At 37.7% G+C, this 16,068-nt stretch overlaps 1 protein-coding gene across 1 annotated transcript in view; it reads right to left on the bottom strand.

Annotated features, from left to right (window-relative positions):
* Positions 1-16,015, bottom strand: part of Tmem68 (transmembrane protein 68) — a 42,323-nt gene extending 26,308 nt beyond the window's left edge. Inside the window, exons 1-3 of the mRNA XM_042696132.1 lie at positions 15,948-16,015; positions 6,481-6,523; positions 4,923-5,316 (exon numbers count right to left, since the gene is read on the bottom strand). Of these exons, the coding sequence (XP_042552066.1) occupies positions 4,923-5,247 (325 nt within the window). The 5' untranslated portion in view covers positions 5,248-5,316; positions 6,481-6,523; positions 15,948-16,015. The remainder of the gene's footprint in view (positions 1-4,922; positions 5,317-6,480; positions 6,524-15,947) is intronic.
* Between the last annotated feature and the right edge of the window lie 53 nt (positions 16,016-16,068).

Raw genomic sequence — 16,068 nt, 5'->3', positions numbered from 1 at the left:
TAGTAGAGTTATTAATCTTTTATGTTCAGCAGTGTATTTTGGGGATCAATCCAAGGCACTTAAACTGATCTTGTTTTTAGTGCTATGAAGTATCCCTTAATAAACCCATATAGGTTCATTTTGACATTCCAAGATTCAGAGAGAACTAGATTGTTTCCAAGTTTTCACAAATATTGCTACAATGAGCATATACATCTTTGTACACTAAACATGTGACTATATTACTAGAAGAGATAATAAGAAGGGCAACTGTTGGTCAGAGGAAATTTCCATCTTAAAGCATAATAGAAACTAGAAATAAACTGTCCTTCTGAACTGGTTCTACATTACTTCCCAACTAGCACTAAATGGGGGATTCTAGTTCTCTACATTCTTGTTCTCTGATGTTATTAGTTTATGACAATCTTCTGGGTTAAAAAACAAAAAACAAAAAACAGGGCTGGGAAGGTGGCTCGGTGGTAGAGCGCTTGCCTTGCATGCCTGAGGCCCTGGGTTCGATTCGTCAGAACCACGTAAGCTAAAAGAAAAAAAGCCGGAAGTGGCGCTGTGGCTCAGGTGGTAGAGTGCTAGCCTTGAGCTGAAGAGCTGAGGGATAGTGCCCAGGCCCAGAGTTCAGGCCCAACGACCGGACCCAAAAAAAAAAAAAAAAAAAAACAACAACAACAAATCTCACTAGCATTTTAATTTGCATTTTCCTAATTTTCTAAAGAGTAGTCTATGTACTTGTTATAATTATTGACCATTACATTGCCTTGCCATTTTCCTGTGGTTTTCTTGCTACATTTTTTTCTCAGATACATTATAAATAAGTTAATGACTTGTCCTATCACTTTTTTTTTTTTTTGACCAGTCCTGGGGCTTGAACTCAGGATCTGGGCACTGTCTCTTAGCTTCTTTTGCTCAAGGCTAGCATTCTACCACTTGAGCCACCCACCACTTCTGGCTTTTTCTGTTTATGTGTCTGAGGAATCAAACCCAGGGCTGCATGCATGCAAGGCAAGTACTCTACCACTAAGCCCTATCTCCAGCCCATGTTATATTTTTTTAAGTAGCTTTTGCTTTTCTGTCTTAAGACCATCTCTACTTGAAGATCCTCAATTAATTGTTCCCTGCTTAGGTCAGTGACAATTTTACACTTATTGAACTCATGTGTTTTTGTACACCAGTCTTTTTAATCTACATGTGACAATTCTCATCTTGTCCCAAGGCCACAATTTTAGTCCATATAATGTTAATAAAATGTTTTTGAGATAATACTGGAAATAACTTATTTTTTTCAAATTGTTTTTTATTGTTATTGACTCTCCAATATAAATTTTTGAAGTTTCATGAAAAATCAGTTGGCACTGCACTGAATTAATGAAATAACTTGGAGAATAAACTGTAGTAGTAACAGTATCTTTGTACATTCTTCATTATTGGAGTTGCCTTCATACTTCCTAGCTCTATCATATTATGTCCACTCAAGATTTCTGGTATATTACTCTCAAAAGTTAAAGAAGTACTTTCAACTTATTTACTAAGCCTTTTAATCATAAATATTGAATGTTATAAAATTTTCTATAAGACTAATCTGTATTTTTGTGTGTTTTCCTTAGTTTAAGTTCTTAGCAAAATTGTGCTTTCCAAATTATCACAGAAAGATGTTTAACCAGGGATAGTGGTATACATCTGTAATTTCGGCTACTTGAGTGATTGGTGAAGGTAGAAGCATTGCAGTTTGATGCCAGTCTCAGCAAAAGCGTAAGACTCTATCTGAAAAAAACTAAACAACACAAAAGAAAACAAAAAAGCCCTGGGGGTATGGCTCAAGTGGTAGAACACTGACCTAGTACAGTACCAGACCCAGAGTTCCTCTAATTCCCAATACTTGGGGGAAAAAACGCTTTGTTATCATGATGTAGCTAACCGTGATTGAAATTTAGTATATAATAGCAATTATGTTAAACATTTTACGTGAAATTTCTCAAAAGTAAGGTTTAGAAAAGTTAAGTATTATATTTGAGGTTATTTATATAATTTTAACATAGTTTCTTCACATCGTTATCAATTCCAAGATGAAAAATAACAACTGCATAGTAGAATATCCTGTGAAAGATCTCCTTAAACAAGTGGTCAAAGATAATAATAGGACTAAGAAGACACATTAGTACCCCCACTGCTCTGACATAATGCCCTAAAAAGCACACTTCATCATTTTTATAGAATTCTTGCCAATACTTCCTAAATTCCATCTAATTGTGCAAAATATCAAATCGAATTTAAGAGCCCTTCTACGAAATTAACCAATATTCCTCACAATGCCAAGGTCATGAAATACAAAGTAATATTAAGAAATAGCCACACACCTGGGGGAGATGAGACAATCAAATGCAATCAAAGATCTTGCAAAAAGGATACTGGCAGAAAAATCTAAAATTCGAGTAATATCTGAAGTTCAATTAATAGATTGCCTTGGGGTGCACTGACCACGACACCTTATCCTTACATACTGATCTGTTAAATTGAAGTCCCTTTGTATAACTATTTAAGGATAATAAAAAATTGTTTGACAGGGAATTAAGTAAATTACTTGCAGGACTTATAGTATTCTATATACTCACTAAGTCTTAGTCATTGGAAGGGTTAATAGCATGACAAACATTACTCAGCACACATACAGGAATAATAAACATTACCAAAACTTTAAGAGAACTCATTTGGATGGTAAATTTTAGGTAGCTATTTTTTAGTGATTTTTTTTTCAGTACTAGGTTTGAACTCAGGGTCTCCTGCTTCCCAGGTAGGAGCTCTACCGCTTCCAGCCCCTTTGTGCCTTGTTTATTTTGAGGTAGGGCCTTCCTTTATGTCGAAGAAAGCCTAGGCTTCAATATTCCAGCTTCAATATTCCGTGATACTGGGGTAACAGGCATGTGCCACTGTGCCCAGCCATTATGTAGCTGGGATAACAGGCACACACCGGTGCACACTGGATGAGATGAAGTCGCCAGGAGTTCTTTTTACCTATAATGGCTTCAAATTGTGATCCTCTGAACTCTGCCTCTGAAGAAGCTAGGATTACATGTTCACACCACAAAACCTGGCTATCCCTACATTTTTCAGTGAACATTTCTACTACTAAAAAACTTTGCTGAACATTCTTGAAAAAGTACACATTAAAACTTATTATCTTAAGAAAACAGACTAAAAATGTATTTTATTTCCTATGAGCTCTAAGTACATAAAAGTTTTAGTGTTTTAATTTACCTGAACTGAATTATGTCTCCTGAAATATAAACACATTCAAATGCCCTAACATATATTAACTTGAAATATAGAAGGTGCATGTATAGAAGGGGGACATAAATTCCCAAGAAGTATTATGCCACTGAATTTCTATTGAAGGGCTTAAAGACAATGAATAGTAGTCTATACACATACAGTATCTCCAGACGTGCAAAGTGGAACACCGAAATATCATCTTGCTGCATGCAAAACAATATAGGGCCATAAGACATATCACCTGACAGGACCTTTAATAGTTGTCAGTACATATTAAGATTTAAACCATCAAAGGCATATGACTTCTGTTTGTGAGCATGTAATACCATGTTGAGTACCACAGCTGTAAGTCCTGAGTTGCAACCATGGGGCAGATTTACTATCAGTACAGAGCACAGAGCCAGAAGTGCTGTACTCAAAGTCTTATGAAATCATTTCAATATTCAACAACATAATACAGAAAGCCATATCTTTTTCACATGTTGCTATGGTCTGAATGCAGTTTGGTACCCACCAAAATACATGATGAGGTTTCTCAATTTCTCAGTGATAGCAAGAGGGCCTAATGGAAGATGCCTGGGTGATAAGGAGAGAGTCCTTATGAGCAGGTTAATGTCATCTTCAGTTTTCATGCTTCGGGGGCTATGCAAGTTCCTTGAAGAACACAATGTTTGATATTTTAGATAGGATCAGGAAAGCATGGACAACAAAAGTAAAAATAGACCAATGGGACCACATCAAACTAAGAATCGCTCCACAACAAAGGAACAATCAACAGGACTGAGAGAAAACTCTGAAAGTAAAAATATGTGCAAATGAAAAGGGCCCGAAATTTAGAATATAGAAGGAATTTTAAAAAATGAACAGCAGAAAAACAAGCAACCTAATTTGAAAATGACCTAAATTACTAAACAGATACTTTTCAAAGCACATCTTTAAAACAACCAATAAAAACATGAAAAAAATGCTCAAGTTCACTGATCAGAGAAGCACAAATCAAAGCCATGATGAAATACCATCTCACCCTGGGGAGACTAGCCTTCATCAAAAAGATAAGAAAAATCAAATGCTGATAAGGATGTGGAGAGAGGGAGACTTTTTGCACACTTCTGGTGGGAATATAAATTAGTGTAGCCCTTAGACCCTCCAGAAGAAAATATTTACACAATGGAATACTACTTGCCATAAAAGAAAAAAGTTTGTTGCCTTTTTTAAAAGCAATATGGATACAACTAGAGAACATGACACTGAGTGACCCAACAACACAGAGAGACAAAAACTACATGCTCTTACTCATTTAAGGAAACCAACAAGTCAGCCCTAGAAAAGTAGGAAATGGAATGTGGTCACTACAGATAGGGGAGAGGAAATAGAAAAATTAAGAGGGACTTTCAGAGACTTTTAGAGACCAGGAGAGGACCAAGAGCAGAAGAGTGGGAGGACGTGATTAATACACAATCTGTGCACACATGGAAATACCACAGTGAATCTCAATTTGCACAATGAATATGTGGTAATTATATGTTGTAAGGGGGGAGAAACCACCTTAGACACATACTAGATAAGGAGAAGCTGTATCACTTCCGGTGTGCCTTTCATTAACTCTGACGCGGCTTTAGTGGTCCCCACCAGAGGGCGACAGAACTCCCACCCTCGCTCACCATGCCAAACAGCGGCGTGTCCATCCCACAGGGTGGCTACCGTGTTCCTGGCACCGTCCCATAAATTATGAGAGTAGGCTTCTTTTAACATATTCTTCCTCTTATAAATGTGCAGGAAAATAATAGTAAGGTAGAGAAGAAAGATGGTAAAGTAAGGAAGTATTAAAAGTAGGAGCGGGGTAAAAACCCACAAGAGATGGTTTGCAAAATTCACGTAGTCCTCCAACTGCTCCACGCCAAGCCATGCTTCAAGGATGTGAATCAGACAAGTCATATAAGGCAGGGAATCTTGTCCTGCAATGCAGGTTTGATTTTTGTCTATCATTTTTCTTCAGGTGAAAATAGCAAAGTCAGTCTCTTTCTTCATTGCCATATCAAGTCTTTAATTTAGATCCTAAAAGGTAAAAAAGTAATCCAGAGTTATTCTCTTCATATTTACAAACTTAAACATTTCAGTTTACATAAATCCTACATATGATCTTCTTTTTTTAAATTAAGTAGCTGCACAACAAGTTACAATTCCCTGAGTCAGATTATGAGCACAATGCTTTCGGTCAATGTTACCCCTTCCATCATTCTCCCTCAATTTTCTCTCCCTCCCTCATCCCTAGCCTCAAGTCACAAGTTCCTTTTTCACATAGTACGCACTGGCTTTAATGACTCCCTCCATTCTCCTGCCCCTCATGCTCCCAGCCCTCCAAATAACACGTTTCCACTCCCTAGCATTGATTCTGGTAAACAGTTATTTCTTCAGAGGAGTCAGTCATACCACTGAACTCAGCTATCATTTCTTAATACAGAAATAAGTTGTTTTTAATGTTTTACTTTGTTGCAGAATCAAAGGCTACAATAATAAGGTTTAATTTATGCTTGCATGAAATGTGTTGGGTTTAGCTTTTGAAATAATTTGCAGGCTGGTGCTGAGAGGAAAAATCTTAAAAGGAAAGAAAAGTTCAAACTCATCTTAATATTTTGATTCCTCTTTAGTGGAAGATGTTGAACATTTGGATCTAAACCTAGGCCAAGTTGAGACTGTGTTGTTTACAGAAGAAAACATCATTATCTGACTCAATAAAAGTAACCAAATCTTTTAGAAAATGATGGTGCATAGATTTGGACATTATCATTTTAGAGAAGGAGATTTACAAAAAGTCTATTTATTCTTTTGTTATTAAAAAATTATAGGATGGGCGCTGGTGGCTCAAGCCTGTCATCCTAGCTACTCAGGAGGCTGAGATCTGAGGATCGTGGTTCAAAGCTAGCCCAGGCAGGAAAAGTCCAGGAGATTCTGATCTCTAATAAACCACCAGAAAACTGGAAGTGGCACAGTGGCTCAAGTGGTAGAGCACTCGCCTGGAGCTGAAAAGCTGAGGGACAGCGCCCAGGCCCAGAGATCAAGCCCCATGGCCAACAACAACAACAACAACAAATATATATATATAATAAAAAATTATCAGTATGTCTATCCTATAATTACCCAAATTTCCTTTAAAACATAAATGGCTGAAAATACAGTTGTTACTTTATAAATTTACTTTCTAAAAGTGACTTGACTTACCAGAAATTGAGTAAGTTTTGTCTCAAGCTTCAGTGTATATATTCTGAAAAGCACAATAAATAAATGCAATATATGGTTAAAGAAGAAAATGTCATCATTAATAACTAGATTTAAAATTTCCATAAAATCAATCGCAACAGACATTCACAAATATTTGACAAATGTAATTACAGCTTCTGGCTGTACCAAAATTAAAAGTTATACTCAAGCTACAACTGCTTTACCAAGGACAACTGTTCAGTACCTCCATGTAAAGCCCCACCCAGAAGTTTGTTTTAGAGCGATTATAAGAAGCCTTGATTCCTTTGTTTGCGGGGATGGGGGAGTGGGAGGAAGGGTGGCACGCAGTTTAGATTTGCAATTGAGTATGTCTCTTTTTACTAACTTTTCCAGATATGTTGATAGTCACATGTGATACTTAATGATCCTATGATCATAATTTTTATGTAAAATTTCCTTCTCATATTTCCACTGATTCTGAGTCTTTCCTTAGAGAAACTTTATAAAAACTAAATGCAATCATCTCAAATGAGGAGAATCATCTCAATTCTTTGTGACTGAGTCAGAAAAGAAAAAGAGAAAAACAAAGTCAAATATGTAAGAGCATACATACTATCTTTATGCCAGGATTATCTTTCTTTTTTGTTTACTTCGTTGTTTTTAAATAAAGCATGCATTTTCACTTCTCACAGAGACAGGATTTAGTTTAATTTCCTCATAACCAACAGCATATACTTATGAGAAATAGGGACCTATTCTAGTAACTAAAAATAAACATATCACACATTAAGCATCTTAGCATGGGCTTTATTTATATCCTGTTCTTGCCACTGCATATGAAGAGCTACAGCTGAAATGTATCATGTTTGATCATCTAAAATACAACACTACAAAATTTAAAACTTTTAAAATTGAGAGCTTATTGTAGTAGGGTAGTCATATTGTTAAAAAAAATATAAAAAAAATAACAAGTATTGATAATAAAGTAGATGGGCTGGGAAGGTGGCTCAGTGGCAGAGCACTTGCCTTGCATGCATAAGGCCCTGGGTTCGATTCCTGAACACCACATAAGCAAAAAGAAAAAAGCCGGAAATGGCGTTGTGGCTCAAGTGGTAGAGCACTAGAGCCTGGAGAGCTGAGGGACAATGCCCAGGCCCAGATTCAGGCCCCACAACTGGACCCAAAATAAATAAATAAATAAATAAATAAAGTAGAGGAATTAGAATCTTTAAACATAGTTGATAGGGCTGGGTAGTTAATAGGCTCAAATGGTAGATTGCTTGCCTCATGCATGAAGCCCTGGGTTTGATTCCTCAACACCACATATGCAGAAAAGCTGGAAGTGGCACTGTGGCTCAAGTGGTAGAGTGCTGGCCTTGAGCTGAAGAGCTGAGGGACAGCACCCAGGCCCAGAGTTCAGGCCCCACGACGGGAAAACAAACAAACAAACAAACAAACATAGTTGGTAGGAAAGTAGTTGTGGCCACTATGCTAAAAATAAATAAATAAATAAACATGGTGTTATTCCCTTGAATCAACAATTCCAGTCCTAGGTAAATGCCCAAGAAGACTGAAAATGTATTCACACATAAGTCTATATACAAACATTCCCAGAAGCATTATTCATAATAGCTAAATCATAGAAACAGTTCAAATTCCATCAACTGATGAACAGATAAATAAGATATTGTGTAGTCATAACAGAGTATCACTCAGCTAAAAAAAAAAAAAAATGAAGTACCTATAGTTCATAAAATGGGAAAACCATGGAAATAGTATATGTTAAGTGAAAAAAGCCAGACTTAAATTGCCACATACTGTACAATTCTACTTCTATGACATACACAAACTAATCCATACAGACATAAAGGTTAATGGTTTCCATGTGCTAAGAGAGAAGAAATGGAGAAATTACTGCTAATGAAAAGACAAAATATTTCTAGAACTAGATAGTAACAAGCTTGTAAAGCTGATAAATTTCCAAAAATAAACAACATTATAAAATGATGAATTCTATGATGAATTTTATCGTAAATTTTAAGTGTGTAAACATTTTTAATTAAGTTATATCCTCTCAAACAGTTTATCATGAACTCTTCCTAGGCCCAATCCATACTTCAATTATGTACTCTCTCTGTTTAATACAATTATTTAGCCCACAATTATTTAGCCTTGAGTCTAGTTTTTAATAGGACTGCAAAATACTAAGGATAGAGCCAACCTCTAGTTAGAACATCTCAGACCCAAAACTCAAAATGCCACCAAATGAGGAACTTCTTGAGTATTAGCAAGTTGGGTGTTTCCCCACATGACCTCATGTCATGGGACATAGTGAAATTGCAAGAAATATCATACACAACTATCTTTAGGCTACATGATTAATGTGAAACTTAGGTAAAAAAAGAAGAAAACTTAGGCACAAATTTAACGTAGATAATCATTACAATAAAAACTAAAAGTTATAAAAGAAATTGAAAGAATGCTAAAAATGGAAAGACTAGAAAAATTAAAACTATTAAAATATTCATTCTGCTCAAAATAATCTACATATTCAAAGTAATTCCAATCAAAATATCAATTGCATTCTTCAGAATAAGAAAAAATATTTTTAAAGAACTATTCTTCAAAGTAAATATACACATATATTTTTCACAGTAATCTTCTAAAAAATACTCTTCAAATAAAAAAAAAAAGAAAAAGAAAAACCCTTATATGGAACTTCAGAAAAACTCTTGCTAAAGCAATCTTGAACAAGAGGAACAGAGCTGAAAGCATTATCAGACTTAACTTGAAAGTGTACTACACAGGGTATAAAATTAACCCTCAAAAATAAATGGGAAGAGCACAGCTGAAATCAGGACAGCAACTCCTTTTGTAATAACCCCCTCAAAAATAAAATAGCTAGGAGTTAACTAAAGAAGTGAAGGACCTCTACAATGAAAACTTTAAAAACCTAAAAAAGGAAATCAAAGCAGAACTTAGGAAGTGAAAAAAACTCCCATCCTCCTGGATTGGGAGGATTAACATCATGAAAATGGCAATATTTCCAAAGGCTATCTAAAAATTCACGCGATACCTATCAATATTCCAACCACATTCTTCAATGAAATAGAAGAAGCAATCCAAAAATTCATATGGAACAATAAAACACCCCAAATAGCAAAAACGATCCATAGCAGAAAGAACAGTGCTGGAGGAATATCAATACCAAATCTCTAACACTACTACAAAGCCATAGTAATCAAAACAGCTTGGTACTGACACAAGAACAGACCTCAGGAACAATGGAATAGAATTGAAAACCCAGAAATGAACCTACAGACCTATAGCCATCCAATCTTCGATAAGGGAGCTAAAACATAGAATGGAAGAAAGACAGCCTCTTCAGTAAATGGTACTGGCAAAACTGGTTAATTACTTGTAGAAAACTAAAGCTAGATCCTTATATATCACCCTGCACCAGAATCAACTCCAATTGGATCAAAGACCTCGGAGTCAAAGCAGACACTGAAAACATTCCAAGATGGAATAGGAGAATCCCTAGGTCTCCTTGGCACATGCCGAAATTTTCTTAATAGAGACCCAGAAACACAACAAATCAAAGAAAGATTGGACAAATGGGATTGCATGAAACTGCAGTTTCTGCATGACAAAGGACATAGCTAGCAAGATCAAGATAAGCCCACAGATTGAGAGAAGATCTTCACTAGCCATACAACGGACAAGGGTCTCATAGCTAAAATATACTTAGAACTCAAAAAACTAAATCCCCCTACAACAAATCCTCAAAGAAACAACTGCCCAATAAATAAGTGGGCTAAAGACTTAAAGAGAAACTTCTCTGAAGAGGAAAGAAGGATGGCCAATAGACACATGAAGAACTGCTCAACCTCCCTAGCCATAAAAGAAATGCAAATCAAAACAACATTGAGATACCACCTCACTCCAGTTAGAATGGCTAAAATCAAGAACTCTAATAACAACAGATGCTGGAGGGGATGTGGACAGAAGGGAACCTTACTGCATTGTTGGTGGGAGTGTAAACCTGTTCAACCACTTTGGAAAGTAGTATGGAGGTTTCCTCAAAAGACCCCACATAGAGCTCCCCTATGACCCAGAAATCCCACTTTTGGGCATTTACCCAAATGTTTACAAACAAGACCACACTAAAGCTACCAGCACGACTATGTTTATTGCAGCATTATTTACTATAGCTAAGATATGGAACCAACCCAGATGCCCCTCAGTAGATGAATGGATCAATAAAATCTGGTATATATACACAATGGAATTCTATGCCTCCATCAGAAAAAATGGCATTGCCACATTTGTTAGGAAATGGAAAGGCTTGGAAAAAACTATATTAAGTGAAGTAAGCCAGGCCCAAAGAAACATAGGTCCCATGGTTTCCCTTATTTGCAATATCTAGTATACGTCTGAGTCAAGCAGAAAAGGTCAGATAAGGTGATGTTAGGGAAATGAACCCTAAGATATATATTCAAATGTTTTTTTTTTCTTTCATGGGATTGTTTGTAACACATTTATAAGATTATTTCTTTGTTGCTTTGTATGTCCCTCCCCCACAGTATAACCCCTGCTTTCACTGTATTTGATGTCGGTATAATTTGTGGAGGGGAAGGGGAAAAACAAATCATTTAAATAGGGATACAGGTGGACACTGCAACAATGAGATGTACAAGTCATTATGTGGAAAACGAACTTTACAACTTGGTTGGGGGGGAGGATTGGGTGCCTTTCATTTAGTTTTGGGATACTTTTAGAAGGAAACTTTCTGTTTGTAATAATCTTTGAAGAAATTGAAAATAAAATTTCTGCTTAATTCATTAAAAAAAAAAAAACAAAGAAAAAGAAAACTGGATGTTAATATGAAGAAAGAAACTAGACCTGACTCTCTTGACTAACATCAACTAAAAGTACAGAAAAGGTCTGTAAGACTACTATAAAAGAAGAGGGACAAAGGTAGAATTTATTCACAAAAGCAGGAATTTCCTGAATAGAACTCCAATAGCTCAGCAAATAGGAATAAGAACTCACAAATGGATTGCATCAAGCTAAAAAACTTCTGCAGTCACTAGCTGAAAAGACTGCATACAGAATGAGAGAATGTTGACTGCTATACATCTGATAAGCGATTGACAACCTAAACATACTGGGAGTTAAAAAACAAACTCTCAAAAATGCAATAGCTCAACTAATAAATGGACAAATAAATTGGACACTTCAAAAAATACTAAAAATGGCAAATAAATAAATAAAGAAATACTCAACATCCCTGGCCATAAAGAAAATGCAAATCAAAACAACACTGAAATTCCATCTCACCCAAGTTAAAATGGCCATCATCAAGACTACAACTAACTGATGTGGGGAAAAACTAACCCTAATACACTCTTGGTGGGAATTTAAATTTATGCAGCCACTGCAGAAAGCAGTTTGGAGATTTATTAATTAAAAAAAAACCACTAAACAAAACTATGATTCAGAGATACCACTGTTGGCCATTTATCCAAAAGATTACAAGTCAGGATAAAATAAAGCACAATCATGTTCATTGCTGTACTACTCACCATAACCAAGTTATAAAAGTAGCCCAGATGCCCTTCAATGGACAAACAGATCAAGAAAATGAGATAAAAACACACAAACACACACACACACACACACACACACACACACACACACACACACACTCATACAGAATGGAATTTTACTCATCCATTAGGAAGACTATTATATCATTTGTAGAAAAATGAATAGACCTGAAAAAAATTATATTAGTGAAATAAGTTAAGACCTGGAGAGATAAAGGACATGTGTTTTCTCTCATGTGGAAATTAGGTTTCATTTATAAATACAATGTATGTATATGTATGTAAACATATGCAGGCCCTGTATATGTTTACATAGATGCATAGATACACAAATGTATTAGCTAAAGAATGGTATATGCCAGGGAGAATTCAAATAGTGTAACTCCTTTCAACAACTAATCTACATTCTAAGAAAATGAACTTGAGGAATGGAGGGGGGATAGTGAGGGGCTAAGATCAAGAGGAGAGGAGTAGACAAATGAAGAGAAGAAAGATAAAAGAATGCAATCATAAAATTCAGTGTATATACATGAAAACATAACTAGGAAGACTGGGTTATGAAGTGCGAGACATGGGGACAGATTGATAAAAGGGACGACATAGATCACCTTCACACAACCACTCAAAAGATTTTTAAAAATCCGAAAGCAAATTAAACTAGAGGTGTGACTCAACAGCCAAGGCCTTTAGTTCAAACCCCAGTACAAGAGGAAAAAAGTCGAAAGAAAACAAGCCAGACAAGGAGGTGTGTGTCTGTGATCCCATTTCCTTGGAAGAATAGGCAAATGATCACAAGTTTGAGGCCAACCTGCCAGTTAATAAATAATTGAGTCCAGGCAAATTTACCTATCTCAAAAACAAAATAAAGACAAACAGCTAGGGGCATAGTACAAGTGGCAGAATGCTTGCTTAGCAAGAACAAGGACCTGGATATAATCTCCAGTAATGGGAAGAGGGAGAAAGAAGAAGAGAAAGGGAGAGAGAGGGAGAAAGAGGAGAGAGGATTAATTGAAAAGCCACCTCCACACTAATGTTTACTATAGTACTTAGGATAATAAGGCATAATATGGAATCCACTAAAGTGTCCACTGAGGGATGAACAAGGGAAACTGGTTATTATTTACACACTATGGAATACTATTCAGCCACAAAAAGAATGCAATTCTGTCCGGAAGCAATATGGAAGAAACTGGAAGGCATTGAACTAAGTGATATCTCAGCATAGAAAGACAAATACAGCATGTTCTCACTTACATGTGGAAGTTAAAGTTTATAAAAAGAAATAAATCGGGCTGGGAAGTTGGCTCAGTGGTAGAGTGTTTGCTTTGCATGTATGAGGCCCTGGGTTCGATTCCTCAGCACCACATAAGAAAAAAAGCTGGAAGTGGCACTGTGTCTCAAGTGGTAGGGTGCTAGCCTTAAGCTGAAGAGCTAAAGGACAGAGTACAGGCCCAGAGTTCAGGCCCCATGACAGGAAAAAAATGAAAGAAAGGAAGAACGAAGGAAGGGAGGGAGGGAGGGAGGGAGGGAGGAAGGGAGAGAGAGAGAGAGAGAAAGAAAGAAAGAGAAAGAAAGAAAGCAATCAAATAGTGGTTATCAGGTCTTGGAAAGGGTGTAGGGAAGGAAGGGATGGAAAGAGTATGGTAATGGGTACAAGGATGCTGAAAAGGAGGAATAATTTCCAATGTTCTAAAGTACAATAGGCTAACTATGGCTGACTGCAAATGAGTTTTTCAAATTAGCCAGTAGAGATGACTTTGAATGTTCTCAACACAAAGAAATGATACATATGTCAATTATCCTGACTTGATCATTATATCACACTGTATATGCATTTGTATATATGCATTAAAATGCCCCACTGTACCTTCTGAATATGTAAAATTACTGTATCAATTTAAAATATAAATAAAAAATGAACATGCTGGCACATGCCTTTAATTCCAACACTCAAGAAGGTAAGGTAAGAAGATTGTGAGTTTGAGGTTCAGCCTCCATTACATAGTCAATCTTTTCTCAAAAAGGCAAAACAAATTTTAGATAGAAAATTTTTAAACCGTTTGAATTCCAAGCTTCAAACTCAAGGTTCTGATATGAATAACCTTTCGATATTAAACAAAGAAAAAAGAGGAAGAAATCCTGGAATATCCTTCAACGCTTTGCTAACACATTCCTCTCTCTTTGATGCTTCTGTTGTGTCCTTAATGTAGCCACCCATCCCTATGATGTTACAATGCATATCTAACGTGGTGCATGTGGAACTGCGCAGTACTTGTGCCTTCTTAAATCCCTAAGGTCAGCCTATCTCTGACTTCAAAATAAAGCAGAAAGGATATGGGATTAAATAACTTCTTTTAAAACTTAGTATTTTTATCCACTCATAAATACGGCTTGAATACTAACAACCCCTCTAGGTTTTAACTCACTTCTCCCTTTATTTCTTTTGTTTTTTGAAAGACAGGAGATCATTATGTGTCCCAGAACTGGCCCTGAAATTCTCCCATGTGCTAGACTCACAGATACCGGGCTTAACTCAGTCTTTACCTCGTCCTAGAGAAATAGAAATACTAATGCAATTTCAGCATGAATAGCACAAACCAACTCCTCAACTCCAACAACTTTCAGGTCTCAACTTGCTTCTGGGAGGGAAGCTGTCTGGCCAGTGTCAGGGAAAATCACACAAATTCTCACAGTGGTGCTGTGACAGTTCTCTCCATCTCACTGGGACATATGCATATTTCTTATTAGATATTTAACAGCTTGAAGGCAGAGACCTGTTTTACAGGTTGCACACTTCATCCAAAGATAGGGTGCCTTACCAGGTGTGTAACTATTAATAGCACAAATGAAAGGTTTGATACACATCCTTCCATTTAATCCTTTCAGCAGCCCCGACAGGTACTGTTGTTGCTACTGTAACAACCTCAGTAGTTACATAAAAGCCAATTTTAAAAAGATGCTTTTGTGGGGCCCAGAAAATTAACTTTGGATCTGTGCCCTTTGATCTGAACTATATTGCAATCATGACTTCTTTCCAGGAGAAAAGATTTAGGTACCCATCTTGTGTGGAATGCACACTGCCCCTCAAACAAGCAATGCCTTCTTGTATTTATCTTAAAACAGACAAAACCTCAGAAAACCACTTTGTTCCTGTTCTGTCTCCGTAATAAAGTAGTAACTTCTCCAGGCTGTTCCGGACAAAGACTAAGCTAATGGTCAGCCAGGCCATCCCTTCAACTTGGGACTGTTTAAAGTACGCATATCTTTCTCATCCCTTGCCCTCAATTCTATGTAACCTGAAGCCAACGTCTGTACCTACCCCCGCCCCCAGAAGACTGCCGAAGATGTTAAGTTGGTATGCGATTGATCTTTGCCTGCCCTTCACCATGTCTGTTTATTTGGCATATGGGGCGAGTGCTCCCACCTATAAACCCAACTTCGATTACAGATGATGCGCGAGGGATGAAGTTGAGAAAGCTTCGGTCGCCTGCCGGGCCCACAGGTAGCAAACAGCCCGGGGGTGGGGGGAGGGAGGGTCCACACCCGCCCGTCCGCGGGCGGTGCCGCCGGGCCCTGCCCACAGGCTGGGCGCTGCGAGGCGTCGTCACCGGGCCAGCCAAGGCCTCGGGGAGCCCGCGGCTGAGTTCCAACGAAGCGTGCCGAGAACCGGCTAGCCCCAGTGAACCAGGAGCGACCTCCTTCCGTCCCAGCCGAACTCCGAAGCCGGACCCCCGCGGGAAGCGCAGCCCACCAGCCCGCCCGCGTGGGGGACTCCGGAGGCCGGAGGGAGACCGGCCGGGTCAGACCGACACGACGCCCACCCAGCGACGGGAACTCACGGCGGCATCGACGTACCTCGGACAGAAAGGAGCGGAGATGCTCGGCTCCACCCCGGTGGCGGGAGATGCGGAATGACTTGTGGGGCACCCCGCGAGGAAGAAGCCCGGGCTGCATAGAGTGTGACACCGCGCGTCGC

The sequence above is a fragment of the Dipodomys spectabilis genome, unplaced genomic scaffold (genome assembly GCF_019054845.1).
Source record: "Dipodomys spectabilis isolate Male_0828 unplaced genomic scaffold, ASM1905484v1 ptg000199l, whole genome shotgun sequence".
Lineage (NCBI taxonomy): Eukaryota > Metazoa > Chordata > Mammalia > Rodentia > Heteromyidae > Dipodomys > Dipodomys spectabilis.
This window is presented reverse-complemented; position numbering and strand designations above follow the sequence as displayed.